This window comes from Cnephaeus nilssonii (genome assembly GCF_951640355.1).
Source record: "Cnephaeus nilssonii genome assembly, chromosome: 4".
Lineage (NCBI taxonomy): Eukaryota > Metazoa > Chordata > Mammalia > Chiroptera > Vespertilionidae > Cnephaeus > Cnephaeus nilssonii.
Window position 1 is genome coordinate 13,005,535 of NC_137075.1, and position 21,333 is coordinate 13,026,867.

General features: G+C 44.4%; 1 protein-coding gene across 4 annotated transcripts in view; it reads right to left on the minus strand.

Annotated features, from left to right (window-relative positions):
- Positions 1 to 21,333, minus strand: part of JCAD (junctional cadherin 5 associated) — a 57,724-nt gene that overhangs the window by 22,826 nt on the left and 13,565 nt on the right. For all 4 annotated transcript variants that reach the window (XR_013813443.1, XM_079769437.1, XM_079769435.1 and 1 more), the window contains exon 2: positions 13,334 to 13,660. Coding sequence is in view for 3 of the 4 variants with exons in the window: in XM_079769437.1 (XP_079625563.1) it covers positions 13,334 to 13,602 (269 nt within the window). In the remaining variant the exon portion in view is untranslated. The remainder of the gene's footprint in view (positions 1 to 13,333; positions 13,661 to 21,333) is intronic.

Below are 21,333 nucleotides of genomic sequence, written 5' to 3' on the forward strand. Positions count from 1 at the left end.
CAGCCCCGTCTCTCTCTCTCTCTGAGAGGTCAGCAGTTCAGCCCGCTTGCCTGTTGCATGCACAGCCTGGCGTTCGGTCGAGCCTTCGGTCGTTTTGGATGTTACGACCCTGGCTCTTTATATATATAGACTAGAGGCCCAGTGCACGAAATTTGTGCATGGGGGGGTGGTGCTGTGTGTGTGTGTGTGTCCTTCAGCCCAGCCTGCACCCTCTCCAATCTGGGACATCCCTCTCACAATCCAGGACTGCTGGCTCCCAACCATTCGCCTGCCTGCCTGCCAGATTGCCCCTAACCACTTCTGCTTGCCAGCCTGATCACCCCCTAACCACTCCCCTGCTAGCCTGATCGATGCCTAACTGCTCCCCTGCCGGGCCGATTGCCCCTAACTGCCCTCCCCTGCTGGCCCAGTTACCCCTAACTTCCCTCCCCTGCAGGCCTGGTTGCCCCCAACTGCCCTCCCCTGCAGCCCTGGTCCCCCCCAACTGCCCTCCCCTGCAGGCCTGGGTCCCCCCCAACTGTCCTCCCCTGCAGGCCTGGTTACCCCCAACTGCCCTCCTCTGCCGGCCTGGTCACCCCTAACTGCACTCCCCTGCAGGTCTGATCTCCCCCAACTGCTCTCCCTTGTAGGCCTGGTCCCTCCCTACTGCCCTCCCATGCTGGCCATCTTGTGGTGGCCATCTTGTGTCCACATGGGGGCAGCCATCTTGTGTATTGGAGTGATGGTCAATTTGCATATTACTTCTTTATTATATAGGATTTCTTACCACTTGTAGTACCAACAATTAAACATAGCTATTACTATGTGCTAGGTTCATACTAAGTGTGTTGTAGACATAAATTCACTTAAGCTTCACCAGCACTCCTTTGAGGTAGGACTACTCTCATTTGTATTTTACAAAGGAGAAAACTGAGGCACAAAAGTTAATTTGTTTAACATTGATTGGGCATTTATGCTGTGTCAAGCACTCTGCAAAGCATGCCAAATGAATTCTTTCATTAACTCTATAACCACCATTATTTCTCCCTTTTATATATATATATAAGGAAACTGAGGCACAGAGAGATTAAACAACTCTCCCAAATCACACAGCTTCTAAGTAGAGGGGAGAAAGAATTCAAACCCAAGAAGTGTGACCATAAAGCCCATTCAGTTAGCCACTGTTTTACTTCTTCCAATGTAATGAAAAATTCCTCAAGTGCATAATTTTAATGGATTTGTATTCTACCATATGTCTATGATTTACTTAACCACTGTTGGACATCTATGTGGATTACATTCTAAAGCACTTTGAGAAAATTATTGTTCACATACACTAAACATGTGTCAGATTATTAACTTAGAATGAATCCTTAGAAAAGGAATGAGTAGCAGAGCAGGGGCATTATGTTATTCACATTGTCAAATCCGACCTTAGATTAGCCACTCCCCTTTACCTTCCCTCAGGTGGTACGGAGGACAGCTGGCCTTGCTGAACCTTTCCCATCTCTGGTTATTACAATCTTTTCTTTTTTATTACTAAGTAAGTGAAAATAACTTCTCATTGGTGTTCATTTGCATTTCTTTGATCATTAGTAAGGCTCATGTTTTGTCATGTGTCTACATGTAATTTGTAGTTTCAAACAATTTCTACAACACAGTCCACTTTTCAGCTGATAGCACGGTAGAGTGAAGCTGACAGGGAATAGGGAGAAGCTCCTAGGCCACGAGTTCTGTGCAACCGCAGCATATAAAGGCCCAGGAACGGGGCAGCTGCGGGGAGTGGGCTGGAGGAGGTCTATTCCCAGCAAATAAGCAGAAGGCTGCTGTTCTGCAGGAGCCTAAATGGTAAACGAATAGTAAAAATCTATTATTGTTATTATTATTATTATTATTATTATTATTACTATTATGTTGGAATCACTTCTTTGCCTTAAAAAGTGAGGGAGTTCTTCAAATCCTATCTCCATTACCACCTCTGATAACTTGTTAAGCATCCATTTAAAGCAAGGCTGAATTATGGGTTGAAAAAGTAGAAAATATTTAAAATCAACTTGAAAGAAAGCATTTGCCACTGAGCAGCCTAAATGCTTCTGCATGTACTGTCATACACAGTGCAAGCTGTCTTAACACTGGGCCTGGCTAAAGGTCAATTTCTTTGTTGCTTTTGTTGTCATCAAAATTAGGTTTTGAACATTTAGGTTTTGGGTACTTAGCAGAACACTTCATGGGTCGGGTTCTATAAGGATTGGTCATTGCATCACAGCAGGGAGAGGGGCTTGCACATTCCCCCCCCACACACACACACACCCCTCCCCACTCAGGTGAGCCAGCAATCACAGTCCAAAGCACTGGAAGCCATGGTCCCTTCCCTTAGGAAATCCTCTGTGACTCTCACCCATAGCCTGAGAAACAATTTAGAAGATGAACTATTTAAAAGTCCTCAGCACCTACTGGCTATAGGGTCTTAGATTCCATGAAAGTCCAAAGGCAAGACAAAAACTAGAACTTAATAAGTTTCAATTGTCACAGATTCAAATAAGTGAGAGTGAAATAAATCATTAGGGAGTACGTGGTTGACACCCTCCATCAGAGTCTCCTTTCTTGCCTCTGTCCTTCAGCTGGCGGTGAGTGGGCTCTGTACACCACACAGCTTTAATGAGCACCATTCGTGCTCCTTACACTCTCACAAACATTTTCCTGGGGTGCACAACTTTATGGAAGAAACCACATTGCGTGGCTTCTGCTCATTTTCTCAGTGGGTATTCTGGTTTCTCGGTAAACACGTGGTGGACCTAAATGCCAAGAGGTGGCTGAAATCCCAAGGTGGTACTTGTCTATCTATGTGCCATGAGCATAATCAGAAGACAAAGAGACATAAATAGGACAAGAATATAAACAGACTGCAACTACCAACACAAGTAATGTGGCAGTTTTCTTCCCCTCCCCCAAATCTTACATTGTCACCTTAACTTTGTCAAAACTACCATATACAACTCATCAAAATGGCTAAGCATCTGGGTTAAACTTTTTCTATTTGCACAATGCACCTAAATCCCAATTTAAGGAAAACATAGGTTATCTGGGAAATTTTAAGTAATCTATTTAAAAAATAGTTCATATGACATAGAAAACTATAAAGCATTTATTTGATAAATATCTATTTTGTACCTAGTATGACCCTGGCTTGGACAGGCACAAGAGAATCCCACATGGTGATAGTTCTGATAAATTTCTCCTTCAGACAAGTTACCAAGGGTAGATATTTATTGGCTTTGATATATAATGTCTATTACCAGATAAAATGTGTGCTACCTGAGATGGCTTCAAAACCAAGATTTTTTTTTCTAATATCTTTGAGGAAATATGATCAAATAAAATTTTTCTTTTTAAAAAATGAGACTAATAATTTACATTTAAAAAATATTAACAATGGCACATTTTACAAAAACACAGTAATACAGGGTGGGAAAAAGATAAGGAAAGCAGAGTGGAATGCGATAGCCCAAATAAATTGTGTTGACAAGTTCAATGAGACAAACAAGGTCTTTATACAGAATTCCTGGGAGAACAGGACAGAGAGAGACAGAAGTTACACTTGCGAACAACTCCGTGCTTTATCACAGAAAAGAGGCATGATACCAACAAAACAACCGATAAAAACAGTTTGGAAAATATTTGAAATATAAACATGTGAAAAACAACATGTCTAAAGGAAAACAGGTAAACCTAGTCACTGAATATATAAAAGCTAATGATGAAAAAATTAAGAAACATTTCCGTTGGTTTACATGACTCATTTCCAACCACAATATTGCCTTTCTTTTAAAAGTAAAATCCTATGCTGAAACCGGTTTGGCTCAGTGGATAGAGCGTCGGCCTGCGGACTCAAGGGTCCCAGGTTCGATTCCGGTCAAGAGCATGTATCTTGGTTGCGGGCACACCCCCAGTAGGAGGTGTGCAAGAGGCAGCTAATCGATGTTTCTCTCTCATCGATGTTTCTAACTCTCTATTCATCTCTCTTCCTCTCTGTAAAAAATCAATAAAATATATTTAAAAAAATAATAAAAATAAAATAAAATAAAAGTAAAAGCCTACTTAGAATGGCAATATTTGAATGACTTTAACCATGGTTTCACACACTCCAGGATTACCTTCTCAGTGGACTCCAAGATCCTTAGTTGCTGTACCAACTTGCTACATCTAGTTCTGTGCCCGATTGCCAGTGGGCATGGGATAGATGCCCTCCCTCCTCCATGAACAAAATCCTGAATCTAGTCCCCTTGGGCAGACCCCAGAGTCTAATCAGCTGTGCTTCCCTGTGAGGCCTGGGTGGAGTGTGGGAGGCCCCACTAAAGTGGTCCCAGGCCCAGTGACTTCTTCCAGTTGCAGGTCTGCCACCTAGCAGATGCTGGCCCTGCCATCGCTTTCAAACTCTGGTATCACGTCCTGGACCAGGGTGGGCTGCAGCACTTCACTGCAGTCATTCCTTCAGAAGGCGCTCCCCTCCAATGGGTCAGTCAGTATTACCCAGATGCACAATCTGAGCATAAAGGTAGCACGTGCCACCTAAAGAACCTCACACTCCTCAAAGAAGCTCTCTCCCTCTAGACGGGCAGAGGTATTGAGACATCTCTTTAGAGTGACTCATATTCACCAGCCCCAGTGTTAGATGTCTGACATATTTCTGTGATAGGGTCAGCTACCTATTGCTACAGAACTTTCTCTTAATGCTCTTTGTGCCGGAAGCCTGCTATTTGATTGTTCAGCATGCCTTGGTATATTCAATATACTATACTGTGTAAATAACCCTCTATATAAAACATCATCTGTGTACCATCATGATGTAGAGGCCTCCTCGAGCCTGTGGAGAACTGAGGGTCATGTCAGACCAAGGGCACCGATCGGTGGAGACTACTGGGACTTGCAGTTCACTGCAGGTAAAACGCAGGTGAAAGTCGGGGCAAATGCCTTTCTTCCCTCCTTCAAGATGTGGGCCTCCTCATTTGAGTGCTTGGTGGCTGCACCTGCATTTACCACAGGTTACTAATCACCTTCTGACAAATCTCCAAGCTTTAGGGAGAAAGGGCTTATAGATAAGAGTGGAATGAAAAGACGGTGCCTGCAGTCAGGCCTGGGAGATGGGAGGGGGGAAACCCAGTGAGCATGTAGCCAACCCTCAAAGCCAGTCAAGGCTTGTGGCACTTGCATAAGGCTATGAGACCATGGGTGACTTCAAGCTTTCAATGCACCAGCAGGGAGCAGTGTGGCAATATTGCCGGGAAAGAGTGGGCATCTGCCCTGGGCACTGGCCAGACGTCGTGGGCTCAAATGCCAACACACCACGTTCTAACTGTATGCCTTCTGCAACATACTCCACCTCTCTCGGCCTCTGATTCTTCATTTATATTAAAGAGATGGTAATAATTCCTTTCTTTTGAAGTTTGTTGAGAAGATTAATGAAATAATACATTTAACTGTTTAGCAAAGTGTCTAATATAATAAACTCTTGTGTGTAGTTATTATTACTATTGTTAATCCAATGAAAATAAATTCTCAGTGGAGTACATAATTCTGAAACTCTTTTCCTCACATCATCCAAGGAAGAGGGTGAGGGGCACAGAGGAGAGAGGAGAACTGTTTGTCTCAACATGGTGATTATTTTAGATCTGTATTGTGTTTCACTAGGTTGTAATCTATAGGCCTTCACAATCACAGGAAACAATGATATAGCTGACTGTCATAACAGACTCTGTCCCTCCGGTGCTGCCTGGTCTCTAAGGAAGAGCTACACCCGTTTCCACAATGATGATGTAGAACAAACCAATATTTAGCTTATGAAAACAAAGCAGGAAGAGCAAACTACGATTCACTGTCTCTCACATATATCCAATAGGTAAGGCAGATTATTTCAGTGTTTTCCTATTTTTTCTTTAATAAGGATATATTATATTTTACCAAGTTAAAATATCTTCACTAGTATAGTCCATACACTGTCACCATAGACAATAAAAAAAATCACATCCTAGTTTCTCACTTCCCTTTCATGTTTCTATCACCACCCCTCATTTTTATATATTCATTCATTTATTCAATGAACATTTATGGAGTGTTCTCTGTGCCTCTGACCCTCTATTCTTTGGAAGGTAAGCTTAGAGCAGTGAAGAGCAGGGGAGGCAGCCACCAGAGATGAGTAAACCAGAAAGCCTGCGGGTCTGTAAAGAACCGGTCCACATTCTCTCCATAGACAGACAAGGACACTGCACCCAGGGGAGCTAACTAAAGTCCTGAGGTCCCACAGCTGGTACATGTCAGTGTGTCAGCTAGACTCTTGTCTAGGCTCCTTGTGCTTTGTTAAGAACTCAGAGGGATGCAGTTGACCCTTGAACAACTCAGAGGTTGGGGGTGTCAATCCCTCTGCGCTCAAAAGTCTGAGTATATGTTTTACTTCCCAGTCATCCCTTGGTATCCGCTGGGAATCATTTCCAGGACCCATGTGCATACCAAAGATGGTCAAATCCCTTCTATACAATGGAGTAGAACAGGCATACCTTCAAACCTCTGCATCCACAAATACTGCTAATCAAAAATACTGTTTTCCATCCACAGTTGGTTGAGCCTGCATTCACATACACATTGTTCAATGGTCAGCTGCAGTCATCTTTGAAACAAAGTGACTGGAACTGAAGACCCACTCGGTTCGTTTTTAGACCCATGTTTCATATTTTTACTATTCAGTGTCTTTCATTTGGGTATTTCCCAACTGGATAACTAATCCAATGCCCCAGCTAAAGAATAAACTCAACACTAATAACTCTCCTCTTGGTGATGACACGGCTACCAATACAAATGAAGCTCTAGGCTGCGCTGCCGAAGTCTTCCCCTTCTGGAAGTGCTTCCTCATCACTGCTCTCCCAGAAGTCTCATGTTCCAAGGGCCCGACCTGCTTCCTGCTGGGAAAAACTGATGACTGTAAAGCAACATAAGAGTGTGTGCAGGAGAGAGAACTAGGGTCCCGGCACTTCCAGGGGTTTACACTGCTTATGAACAAAAACAACGCACCTCAGGAGAGGGCCTACAAAGAGACAATGGGAAAAACAGGAGGTCTGAACCTTCATGTGTGCTCATGAGCACAACAGCTCAAACAATTCTGACTTTTCTCTGTGAAGTGGTCAAAATAACAACACCTAGCACTTAGGATATGAAGCGAGCAGCTTAAAGACAAGTAATGTTTGTGGAAGTATGGTTTTGTAAAGAGAAAGAGCTACATAGAAACAGATGTTAAACTTGCAGCATTCCTTTTTTGGAAAACCATTATAAGCAGGATATGATTTGAGAGAAGCTTAAAAAGCCTCTGAAAGTTAACTGTTTACTATATCCAGTAGCACTGGCTAGAATGGATGTTTACTGATCAAATATAAACCTCCCAAGATGAGACCCCAGGTCACTACCACATCAGAGACTCTCCTAGATTGCTCTGTCTCTAATTAGTTACAACTGCCGCTGATGGCAAGAGATAATTACAAGTCATTCTCATGGTTAACTAACAAAAATTTTTACCAGAATTCCTGGGGCTAAGCAGAGAAGAACCTATTATGGTGTCACTTTTAGATTCAAATCTCTGCTTTGTTACTTTATTTTACAGTTTCCTCTGATTATAATATTTCAAAGGAAACATGAAGGAAACCGTGAATGCCTGATAACAGTCTTTTATATAGTTTAATGGTAGTTACAGCTACTTGGATTTTAAGCAGCAGTTTCCTCCACATATAGATAACAGCTAGCTTTTCTCCTTTGTCTCCTCTTTTCCTCCTTAGTCTGTGTGTGGGGGGGGGGGGTGTGGGTGTTGGCAAGCAAGCCTTGGAACAGGATAGTATGTGCATAAATAGTTAAACTTAGTGCAAACTGATGGACTAAAAGAATACTTTTCATTATAATCTTTGAACACAGATGTAAATAGAAGCTTTCAGGAGCGTCCTTTTTGTATTGCTGGAGAGAGGACAGAGATGCCACTTATAAGATGCACTCAATAAGTATCTGTTGTTGATTGTATGGCAAAAATTAGGACATAATTAAAGTCTAGCATTAAATGATTTGATCTATAGAATGCTGACTGGGTGCTGTTTTACAGACACTCCTGGTTTTCCAGCTATACACGTAGGATTACCAAAGTGATGTCTGACATGGCCTGTGAGGTTTTTTTCTGTAGCGTGTGAGGGACTTTCTTGCAATGCATTCAGGCAGTTTCAGCATCACAACCTGTTCATTGAGAAAACTTAGGCATGGTTTAGCCTCTAGATGAGCTCTATGGAGTCAGTGATGCAAAGGGGAAATGCCAAGTCTTTAGAGCTACTAAGTGAATGGTCTGTGAAGAGGACAGGGTTGAGGGTACATAGTTAGCACCCCACCCAGCCTGGAAACTGCCCTCATCTAGAGCCCCTTCACCCATAATGGATAAAGCTCAGACTCCCCTGTCCAACCTCCCTTCCCCTATCCAGCCCCTTCCCTGCTCCCAATGGCTGGCCATAGCATCCCCAGACTGCCCAAAACTATCGATTCTTTCTCTCAAAATTCTAAGAGAAATGGGCAGTGATCATCAGGGGCTCTGGAGTTAAACCATGATGTAGAAGCAAAAGGAGAACAAAAGTCACCGACTGTGAGCCCAAGTTCCTGGGAAGAGTAACTGTCTGTGAAGGGAAGAGGCTGGTCAGAAGAGGAGGAGAATGCAGGGAGATGCAGAAACAGCAGCATTGTGGGACAGAGACCCAAAGAGCCCCCCCAGGGGGCAACTCCAACCCAGAGAGACATCAATGGACCAACTGTGGCTCCCAGCTTCCTCATCCCCACATGGAATGAGGCCTGTGAGTCTATGTTTCCTCCCTGTGGATGGTCCATGAGAGTTCCTATTACATTCTCACAACAACTGCCCCCTGTCCACTCAGGTGGGCTCAGCTTCCTGCACCTGCAGACTTCACCGACAAAGGAGATTTTACCACCAGGGCTAGTGGGCCTGCGGGAGTTGTTCTGAGTCAGTTATTTCCTCATCCCTACTGCCCTGCCCATCCCCCAAGAGTTAGTGGGTCCAAACAAAGCCATCAGCACTGCTACCTCAACTGTCCAGCACAGAACGCTGACACGCCTCCTTTCCCCAAACTAGGCTCACACAGCTCCTCTCCCTGGCAAAACCTTCTCCATCTCCCATCTCACGTAGCCAATGACCTGAAACACTCAGCACTTACACAACTGCCTTGCCATAAAAGGGATAGGTTTCATCCAATGCATTTCTGAAAGATGTTTGAGTGTTTAATAAATGCAAAAGTCTTTAACAGGAATTAGCAAAATCAGAGATGAATGAGAATGGTGTCCGCCCTCAGGAAGCTGACGATCCTGTGGACTAGGAGAAAGTGTTGGAAGAACACAGGGGAGAGTAACTTCAACTGGAGGAAGCTGAAAAAGTCCAACTGGTAAGGTGGGTTTCCGGGGAAGATGGGGAGAGGGTTCTGGGGGCTTCTGGGCAGGGCTTAGAGAGTGGGGAGCATATGGTGCCCGTGTGGCTGACACCCTGGAAATGGAAGAGGACATAGGAAAGACACGTGTGGCTCAGAGGAGGAGGCCTGCAGGGCCCATGAAAGAGCTGGGGGTTGGCAACGCAGGCAATGGGGCCAGGAAGGCGCCTGGGCAGGGAGTCGCACAATCAGGGTCAGAGTCCATCATTTGTGCTTTACATGCTTGTAAAGTTACCAGCCCTGAGACGGCCAGTGCAACACGCTGAATGTAGCTTTGGAAAACAATAGTTCTCTAGACATCAGTTTGGATAAACAACTGTGTAAAATAAGAATGGACTCTTGGTCCTGGCTCCACTGCTTGAACGTAAGAGCTTTTTAGCAAGTTCAGTCGGTCCTTCACCTCTCCTCACAACAGAACTGTCATTCTCGGCCCATGTTGGGTGTTCGGTATCACTTGATCTAATGATCCTGGAAGCTCGAAGCATAGCCTCTTCAGCAAGTTAGAAAATACATATCCTGAATGTTTGGAAATCTGGGTAAGTCTCCATGTCTGTACTCTTTTTTTTTTTTTTTTAAGTTTTACTCAATATAACCAGCCCTTATATAAACTCTGTTCTAAGATGATGTTAAATATCAGGAGGAAGAACTAAATCCTGACCATTCTCACCGCACTCCAGATTATGGGCAATCCCAACTTCATTTATGTACCCCTGAGCACCGTACACAGAGAAGCAGAGTGATGTGCGTGTTTCTAACTTAGGGGTGACAGGATGTATTCCTTACACAGCTCCAGACAGGAAAGGGGCGTAGCTGGGCTCTGAGAGCAGTTTCACATCCATTCGAGCTGTTGGGAGGGCAGAGGACAAGGAAGTGCGAAAGGACGGTCCAGCACTGAGCAACTGTGAACGGCACGCAGAGGACTGAGTGCCCCTTCTAGACAGCGCAGGCCTCACTCCGCCCCATGCTGCTGCAGAGCAGCAGCTAGCAGCCGGCCTGGCAGCTCCCCTCCCCTGCTTCCAGTGGCCCCTGCCAAGTCACCGACATTCTCTGGGCTTCACGTTCTTTGGCTATAAAATAACAACATTGCCAGCATGCCTGCATCACCATCCTGCCAGAATAAAACAAACCGACTCTGTCCAGCCCCTGGGTCTTCCAAATAACTATGATGGCCATCTTCCCCGGGAAGTCAGTGGGGTGCTAAGGACGGCCGCAGTGTGGGGACCCACTCTAGGGTGGGCCTCAACCCACCAGAGAAACTACAGGAAGGAGAGGCCCTTGTGACACTTCCCAGTCACCTTGATGGCTTGGAGTTGCACAGGGCCATTCTGGACCTCACCTTCGCCCACAGACCCAGCGGGGTCCTATGGGACAGGCCAGGCTGCAAGGCCACCGCTGTACTCATCCAGTGACTCAAGGCTGGGACCTGGCCCGCTATCATTTATTTACCCAGATTCAGAATTTATGAAAGCCAAAGTATTTTTGGTTTAATTTTCCTTTTCCCTGTTTTTAATTTTTAAGCTGTTAACTATTAGCACCTATTTATTTTCTCCCAAAGCACATTTTTTTCTGATGAGAAACAATAATCCTCCTTCTGCCCACCTTCCTGTTCACCTTCTGTTTTCAGTTCTCTATTGACTACTTAAAAACAAGCCAACAAACAAAAGACATCATTTCATTACAACCCAACTCAGCTGGTCTCTGAGGCTTTAGGCACTGTCACAGATATCTGTAAGCATGTATTATGCATTTTCTCTCTCTTTTTTTTAAATTTATCTTTATTGTTGAAAGTATTACAGATGTCCCCTTTGCTTTTTTCCCATTGACCCCCTCCACCCTCCACCTGCTCCTCCCAGGTCTCCACCACACTATTGTCTGTATCCATGGACTATGCATATATATGCATATAAGTTCCCCTGTTAATCTCTCCCTATGCGTTTTCTCTTTCAACCCTATCAGGCAACCTTCAATCCCAAAGCTAGTATACACCTCCCAAGTTAATCAGACAGCCTCAGAATAGGGGGAAGAGGCCAGATCTGTCAAGATCTCTGTCATCTGTATGAAGACATCCCAGAGTAACATGACCACTTATCTGGGCACTTCACTGATGTCAGAAGGAAAGACTTCTGGCAGACCAGGTGATGCCCAGACACCTAGAGATCCCCAGGAGCCTGCTATCACAAAGGGGCTAGAAAGTCCTGAGCAAACTGTGGACAAGGTTGGGAGCCACACGGCTGCACAGAACTCTAAAGGGGATTCTATCACCTCCCACTCAGGGAACCCAATTCTCACCTCTGATCTAGACCTTCAAGACTGGAGGAGACTGCGCACAGCCTACATGGCGCATGCATTCCACAGCCATGCATTCCAGGGATTCCACAGCCACTGTCAGTACCTCATTAGAAGCTAAGCTTTCTGCTTCTCAACAGTTGTTACAATGGTGGGAAGAATGAACTGAATCCATGATTTTACAATAAATGCCTCGTATGCCTAACACTGTAACAAGCTCTTTGGACCCTGAAATACAAGGCTGAACATACAGATAAGCAAATCTGTGTTGTAGTAACTAAGCTGGCCTAATTCTCAGCCAACGCATCCATAAGCACCCTCTTCCAAAGTTCAGGGAAATGGCTCAAAAGAGACTTAAGCTCAAGAGAGCAATGGACACAAGTGTGATTTGTGAAGGGCAAGGTTATATGAAAGTAGTTTCAAGTTCTTTTCCATTCTGGGTTCCCCCTGACCTGGTTCCACCAATGAGAACTCTTCCCCTCAAACAGAGAAATGGTCTGACTTGTCCACACAAACCTACTTTTACTACACTGGGCATGAAGAGGGGTGATCACCTTCACTTTTACTTAATGACCAAGGTGTCAGATGCTCTGAATTATAAGAACAAAATTCCTCCCACTTTTTGCCTGCAAGCTGTCAACAAACAAAAAAGATCCTTTCTGTAAAAAGGTGGCTTCTAACCATTAAAGGCTAGTTCCGCCCCTTTAGACTTATTCACTCCCCTTTCTGTGTGCTTGTTTGTTTCCCTTAAAGACAGGTCCATTTCTTGCCAGTCACATACAATTTCATAAGATGCTCAATACAGGCAGGGCCCTCCTTCCCTGGTCTGAGCCTGGTCTCAACACAGCATTAAAGACAAACAGTTTTATGAAGTGATGACAAAGGTTTCCTCCAGGTCAAAGCGGCTTGGATGAGACTGCAGGACTCCTCTCCTATGCTGGCTCTGCGGCAAGCTGCCGAAATTCCCTCTTTTTTAACCCTCCTATTCCCCCAGCCAACCCGGCCTTTTCTGTTGGTGTAAGCAAACCCCCATAGATGCAGCTACATTCAGATGGGACCCACACTGGGGCCAGTATGTGTGCAAGGGAAACATGGGTCGGGAGCCGGTTGAATTATATGGATACGTAAGGAGAAAGGTGTTCTTCACAAACGGAGGGGAACACAAGCCTCTTTCAACGCTGTATACCAAATACTGAAACATCTTAGTGAGAAAGCCTAAAGTACTAGGAATGTGTGCCTGACATAAACTAGCTTTTCCAGAGTTTTTAAATGATTCCTAGCTCAGGCAATATCAAGAAATTACGAGAGAAGAGAAGCTGAGTACTGAAATGCAGTATTTAGCAGGACAGAATTTGTTTCCTCACCACTGCCTATTGAAGGCCTACTATGGCCCGGCCCTGTGCTCAATGCTACTGGAACATCCCAGTACCTCAACGGACAGCAGCGTTCTTGTCCCTCAGCCTGTCGCCCCCTGACCCCAGCCAATTATAAGGAGTGGATGATTTTATTACATACCTACTGCCAAACCCCAAGTCAGAAGAACATGGTGGGTGCACACTTACCCCTCCTCAGACATCCTGGCAGCAGAGGCGCTCTGGGGCTCTCCTCGGGATCTCAGTGCATGGTGCTCATTCTCAGAATCATTCACATGTCTTGTCCCCAGGGACGCCTTACTGTGTAGGAAGGCAGCAGGGGCATCCTCACATCCGTTCAGCAAGCCATGGCCCACTCTCTCTCTCGCCCTTGCTGGCGGGCGACCCTCATGTGGTGCCGGAAGATCTCTTGACAGCTGGTATCCATGAGAAATCAGGAGGTCTTCTACACTGTACATAATGCACTGGCCTCATCCAAGCTCAGCAACTGGACCGGTCGTCATGGCAGAACCCACACTGAGGGGACAACAGAAAGTGTTCATGAGGACTCACTAATTCTCCCTGCAGCCGCGTCTGATACCACCTCCTCCTTCACCCTGAACTAGACCCTGGTTATGAACGCAGTGCAGTTCCTGCACAGAAGGTGTAGGGATGGGGATTGCTGCCTGAAATGATTCTCTGTCTTATTCAAGTGGAGAGCATGGGTGAGCAGGGGCTCTGTAGGGTGTGGTGCTTATTCTGAGGACCCGTCGGATGACTGCCTCTTGTAGAGGAGTCCAGAATGGTGTTTGAGCAATGAAATCATTAACAGTGTCCACCATCCCTTGCCCCAGTCATCTGAAAACAACAGGCATAAGGAGAGAGGACAAAATAAATACAGACTCAGAAGCTGCAATTACTACTTGGTATTTCTAAAAAGAGAAACTACTAGTGTCCAGCTCAATCTTATTATACTTCCCTGCTTTCATTCTGTAGACATACCTTTCACTCTAAAAGGGCAGAACGGGACCTTTAATCAACATGGAGCCATGACATACTCGAGCATGATACACTGAGCAAGGGCAGCTGCCCCGGGGAGGTCAACCAGCTGCTGAAAACAGATCTTAAGTTTTGAGGCTCATAATAAGAAAACATGTGACACCCTTATCAAGCATACACACCCAACCCACTGTACCATCCAGTACTTCTCCTTTCCACATTAAACTTTTAAGAATCAAATTTCTCCCCAATAAATCGTGGGGACACATTCTACATCTCTGGGCCAGTGGTGTCCACATCTGAGTCCTGCTATGGTACATGAATTCATGGCAGCTACTTCCCAGGAATAAACTGTCCTCAGGCCACAGTACAAAAAAAATAATAATAAAATAAAATAAAAATATATATATACAGGAACCTGCATGAAAGCATGTGTTTTTGAAAGCAGGTGGGGCTGCCATGTTTCTTTTTATACAAGAGAATCTTCTTTCCAAAGTCTTCTTGTTGTTAAGAGGGTGGAAGGTAGTTTGGTCAGATGAATCTGAATCGGGCTCCCCAGACGTGATGCTGGCCTGGGCAAGAAGCACACCAAGTCCAGGCCTGTAAGAGTTGGCCAGCTCCAGCCCCACTTCACTGGTGGACGGAAATAGCGCTGCAGCGGCCCCTGGAACAATGGCCAGGAAATGCCTGCTGCCCGTGTGCAGGTGAAAGGAGACACGTGTGCTTCCTGTCGGTGGGGATTCTTAGTGAGGCATATGATTCTTCTGACTACGCGTGTCCTTCCTCCTCACCACATGCTGGATTCCAGCAGCAGCAAAGGCTCGGTTATCAGCATGGAGCGTAGGAGACTTTGGAAGGCTATATTTTTCTATGAGGTTCCTATATCTTATGTGAGGTTGACAAGCTCTGGTAGTTGCTGCACTAGTAGAAAAATCTCCATAGCAATTCTGCCATCCCTGACACTACTGCTGCATGTACTTTCGGGAGTTGTACACCTTGGGTCATTCACTTGGAGAGAAATGGAAGGACCAGAGAGGCAAGCACTTGCCCTTTCATTCAATTGAATAAGTCACTGGACTACAGGCTGCAAAGGAAAGAGATTCCATTACAGACAGGACTATGGGGACACAGAGGCAAGGTTAGGAAGGTAGGGTCTTTGTTTTATTTGATGCTACACCCTCAGAATCTGGCACATAATATGCTCTCAATAAATAATTGTTGAGTGAATTCACAAATGAAAGAAAGGGACATTTGAGGTAGGTTTTGAAGAATGATTAGGAGTTCACTAGATTAACTGCATGTGTATGTGTATGAGAGGGTGAATTGACATTTAAACTAGATTTGGGGTACAATTATTTCAGTTGTAAAGAACTAACATTAACAGAATCCCGGTAGCCTAGACCAGGGTCCCCAGACTCATTGGCTCAATGTCATGATCAAATCGGCACCACAGTTAAAGTTAGAGTTTACTAGTAGGTCTTGTGACACTCGCCGTTTCTTTCTCTTGCTATGTCAGGCTCTTTAAAAGCAAAGTGCACTGCACTTCAACTAGCCATCACATAGATTGAGGGACATGCCAGTGTCCACCAGAGTTGGTTGTTACAGTCCATTGTTAGAGTGGTAAGAAGTGAGTCTCACAAACATGTATGTCACTTATTTTCCTTCTGGGGTTAGGTAAGTTGGGCCATTATGGCTATGTCTGTATGACAATCATACTTAGCAAACCCTTAAACGGCAAGACAGCCCAGGTCAAGCCATAAACATCTTTTAAAGATTCAAACCCCTAAGAGCCATAACTTGACCAATAGGTCTGATAACAAAAGCATATTGATTACTGGAAAGTCCTAACTTTTTTTTTTAATATATTTTATTGATTTTTCACAGAGAGGAAGAGAGAGGGACAGAGAGCTAGAAACATCGATGAGAGAGAAACATCGACCAGCTGTCTCTTGCACACACCCCCACTGGGGATGTGCCCGCAACCAAGGTACATGCCCTTGACCGGAATTGAACCCGGGACCCTTGAGTCCGCAGGCTGACACTCTATCCACTGAGCCAAACCGGTCTTGGCAGTCCTAACTTTTTCATTTCACAGAGGCCAGAGCTTGTGGGGAGCAGGAGTACAAAGTGTACCACCTTCATCACGCAGGACTTGGAGCCCCGGGGAGAGGAAAAGAGGGGAGGGGATGACCCATAGGCCCCATAACCCAAATAAGTGTTCTCAGTCACCATCCAACCCTTTGCCTCACATTCTTTACTTTCTCAATCCCAACTCAGAGCCTGGGCTTCTATCTCATCTTCATACCGACATTAAACAGCAGACGCAGACTGCTGAACAGCCACCCTGTTCCTCTAACCTCTGTCATATTCAGCTTACTTTCTTCAGCATCCTTATCTACTTAAGATGAAATGAGCCACCTCACTAACATGTCAATTATAGCGGCCACCAGGAGGGGACATTGGGGAGCTAAGGAGAAGCCAGGTATCCAATGAGTTGCTGGACTAAAAGATGGCCCCTTCTAAAGTTTTTTTCCAATCCTGAAATACCAGCACTCTACATCAACAGCATTTTATTTGATCACCCAACCACCTCAAAGGGTTGCTGGAAAGACACACTAAAAAGGATAAATGTGAGTTATTATAACAGCAGATTTCACAACTTGACAAGTATATGTGCAGCTCAAACAGTACTGTTTTAGGTGTGATCCTTTTGATGCCAGCACCAGCTATGATCCCTTAGCAAGCAAGTCATTAACCACACCAAAGCTCAGTTTTCTGGTCTGAAAAATGGTGATGCCACTATCTTCCTGTCTCACCAAATTGTTTTGGGGGCCAAATAAGAATATGTAAAAGTGGAAATCAGCACACAAATATAAGATTGTGGGTTTATTATGTTACAATAGCTCTAGTTTGTCTCTCAAGGATTACTTGCCTTATGGAAATCTTATACATTAGTTATTAATTTTAATGATGTAGTTTGGACCATCTCCTAATTCATTTGGTACCCTTCGGATGTCACTCTTGATTTGCAAAGTCATGACTGCTTTCTAGCACCCATCTCTTGTCTTTTATGAACAGACTTCAATTTCCTTCCAAGTCACTTAAAACAGTAAAAGCTATTCCATATAGTCCAAAACATTAGCACATAATTCCTGAATGCCTACAATGCACCAAGCACTAAAACTATAATAATGAGTAAGACATGATTTTTGCCCTTGAGAATCTTATTGTTTTGCTGTAGAGACCGTTGGAAAATTGGCAAACAAAACATGGCATATGCATGTATTAGTGGCAGAAACTAGCCACCTCTCCAGTGTCATAGCACTGTGACAGAGATAAGAACGGGATGATGTAGAAGGGACCCTTATCCAGTCTCAAGGGGTCAGGAAGGCTTCTGGAAGATTGTCTCTAGGCCAAAAAAATCCCCCACCTCAGGGTAGATCTGCACAGTAAGATCACCTGTAAGGATAATTTTCCAGCCACTTCATTTAAGACATTTTTCCTTTGCTACTTTTTTGTTGTTGCCTTGTACCAAATACTCATTGTGGAACATCTAGTAAGAGTGGTTAGGGCAGTGAATGCGCCTCATTACAGTCTCAGGAAAGGAACGGACTTCTAGCCTTGGCTGGGCCCGAACACAATGACAAGAGACAATGAGCACACTGTAAATGTCACGTTCATGCTGTGAATACCGAGAGACGTTTAATGCAAGAGAAACATTTACCACAAGATCAAGCATGAAGGCACTGCTGCCTCTCAAAGTGGTGAGTTCCCAGCTGGGAGGTTCTTAAGCAGAGGTGAAGGGAATGGATTTAGAACCTGATTTCTTTCAACAGCCACCCATTGAAAGCATGTAGATGCACATCAATTGAAACATTAAAGAAGTATGCACCCTCACAACTTAACACGTTCTATAACACTTCCTATTCTATTACATTTTAAAAAATTATGATCACCACCCACGAAATTTCATGGTGCTCTAGTCTGTCATAACCTACAGTGTGAAAAGCACTATTATGAAAATCATTCCTACACCGGTTGGGGGCTAAACTAGATGACCTCTGAAATTTCAGCAAGTTCAAAGACCTTATCAACCTATGAGAAATTCCTTGATCTAATAAGTTCATCGCTCCGTTCTCAACAGCAAATACAGCTGTTCTATCATATTAGAAATGTTCTTCCCAAGAAAAAGCATAGCTACTAAGTGAAACTACTTTCCTATCCTTAAGAGCAGAAAAAGAAAAGAAATGAATCTCCCGAAGGGAAAGTACTGTCCCCTGCTGACTCTACCTATGACCTACCAGCAGCTTGACACCTGAGGCCTGGGGACACCGCGTCACTGGCAGACAGAGCAACCAGCACTGCAGAAGCAGAGGGAAGTCACAGGTCCCTGGAGACAAATGGATATGCATTGCTGCCACCTTTATTCTTCTTTCGTTGGCTTAAGTCAAGACACAGCTTTTTGTTTCTTTTTATTTCACTTTTGGTCTTTTCATGTTTCCCTACTATAATCTTGCTTATATCCCTAAACTCCATCATTTCAAAGACAAAACTTATAAAGTGTTTAAAAACTCTAGCACCACAAGAAGAGCTGACAGCCTGCTCAAAGGGACACTTATGCTAATGGATCTAGTTCTCTGGGTAGCGTGTGTTCAGCTGTTTCTTCTCATCTCGGTGGAAGGTGATTGCAGACTTTCTCCTACATCAGCGATTTTCAATCTTTTTCATGTCATGAAACACATAAACTAATTACTAAAATTCTGTGGCACACCAAAACATAAATTCTATTTTTTTGCCGATCTGATAATAAAAAAGTAGGTATAATTTTGATTCATTCATACCAGATGGCTATTGTTGTATTGGCTGTTTTCATTTTTTTTATTTGACAATCTAAGGGAAAAGAGTCAGGTACTGCATGTTTGAAAATTCCTTGTGGCACATCAGTGTGCCTGCCATGGTTCACCGGTTAAAAACTGCTGTCCTATACAAATGTAGAGAGGGTGGCAGAGCACAGTAAGAAAAAGCACGCACTTTGATGTCAAAATGACCTAGGTTTCCATCCTGCCTTTCATTTTATAAGTGGCCTTTGTCAAGTTACTTAACTTCCAAGCCTAGGTTTTCTCATGGGTAAAATAGATGGGCCGCCACTTATTCCAAGGAAACCTATGGGGCTTCTAGGAGCTTTAGGATATTAGGATAGTAATTTCTAATGGATTTTGTGGTATTACTTGATTTAACTAGAAATAAATCAGAGCTAGGCCCAGCCACCCACTCAGAAAATGTCTTGCCTGGTTGTATAACTTGAGTTGAGCAAAACAAACAAACCATTTGATTGAAAAAAACTATTTAGGACCATACAGTTGACCCGTGAACAACATGGGTTTGAACTGTGCAGGTCCACTTATATGTGTATTTTTTTCTAATAAGTACTGTAAATAGCCCTAGCCAGTTTGGCTCAGTGGATAGAGCATAGGCCTGTGGACTGAAGGGTCCAGGTTCGATTCTGGCCAAGGGCACATGCCCGGGTTGCGGGCTCGATCCCCAGTGGGGGGACGTGCAGGAGGCAGCTGATCAATAATTCTCTCTCATCATTGATGTTTCTATCTCTCTCTATGTCGTCCTTCCTCTCTGAAATCAATAAAGAAATATATTTTTAAAAAGTACTGTAAATATATTTTTATCTTCTTTATGACTTTCTTAATAACATTGTCTTTTCTCTAGATTACTTTATTGTAAGAATACAATATATAATACATACTAGAGGCCCGATGCATGAAATTCATACAAGGGGCTAGGCCCTCGCAGCCCCAACTGCCACCACCCTCTGCGGGGTGATCGATTGCGGAGCCCCGTCCCCCCCACCCCCCCGCTCCATTGATCACCCTGCAGAGAGTGGTGCCCCGGCTGCCTTGCGGCCCCACCCACCAGACACTGGTCGTTCCAGGAGGTCGTTCCACCTTTTGGTCTAACTAGCATATTAACTCGTTATTATATAGGATAACATACCAACTATGTCTTAATTGACTGTTTATGTTATCAGTAAAACTTCCAGTCAATAGTAGGCTATTAATAAAGTCTTTTGGGGATTCAAAGATATACCTGGATTTTCTCTTTCTTTCTTTAAAAAATATTTTTTATTGATTTCAGAGAGAAAGGGTGAGGGAGAGAGAGATAGAAACATCAATGATGAGAGAGAATCATTGATCAGCTGCCTCCTGCATGCCCCCTACTGGGGATCAAGCCTGCAACCTGGGCATGGGCTCTTGACCAGAATTGAACCTGAGACCTTCAGTCCACAGGCCGACGCTCTATACACTAAGCCAAACCAGCTAGGGCTTATACCTGGATTTTCAACTGTATAGGGGGTAACACCCCTAACCCCCATAGTTTCAAGGGTCAACTGTTACAGAAAGAAGAAACACTGGATTTATAAAAATTCTCTTTTATGGAAGAAAGATTCTGTGCTGAGTGTACAATGCACAGACAAAGGGATAAGATAAATGCAAACACTTTTTTTCTATTCTGTTATTAAAATGCTACTTACAGAGAGAAACCAAGATGGCAGCATAGATAAACACCTGAACTGCTGCCTCACACAACAATTTCAAAACTACAACTAAAAGACAAAACGGACATCATCCAGAACCACAGGAAGGCTGGCTGAGTGGAAATTCTACAACTAGAAGGAAAGAGAAAAGCACACTGAGACTCAGAGGAGCTACAGAAATAAAGGCAGAGGTACAGAGGCGTGCACGCGGAGAGGAATGGAAACTGAGTACGCAGCTGGCTTTCTCAATCGGGAGGGAGACAAAAGCTCCTGACTGCTCTGAACTCCAGTTCTGGGTGAGACTCTGGGGACCCAGACTCATACGGGGAGAAACTGGACTGTCTGGCAGCGGGTGAAACTCAAGGGCAGCTTTCTCTCAGATGTGCTTGCAGTGATTACCGGATTACCGCAGTACACTGAGACCCAGGGGCCCCTTAGGGCAGGGGTGACGGGAAGCCATAGCTGTTTGCTCCACCCAGAGATCCCGCCCCACGAAGCCATTGCTGTTTGCTCCACCCTGAGACCCCACCCCATCCAAACTGAGTGCAGAGACTTTTGCATATGAATGGCCTGGTCCTTTGAATTCTAAACTTACCTAACAAACTGCAGCTGAGTCAGTGAGACCCAGAACATCCAAAAGAAGGCCCAAGGCCCCACAGCAGCT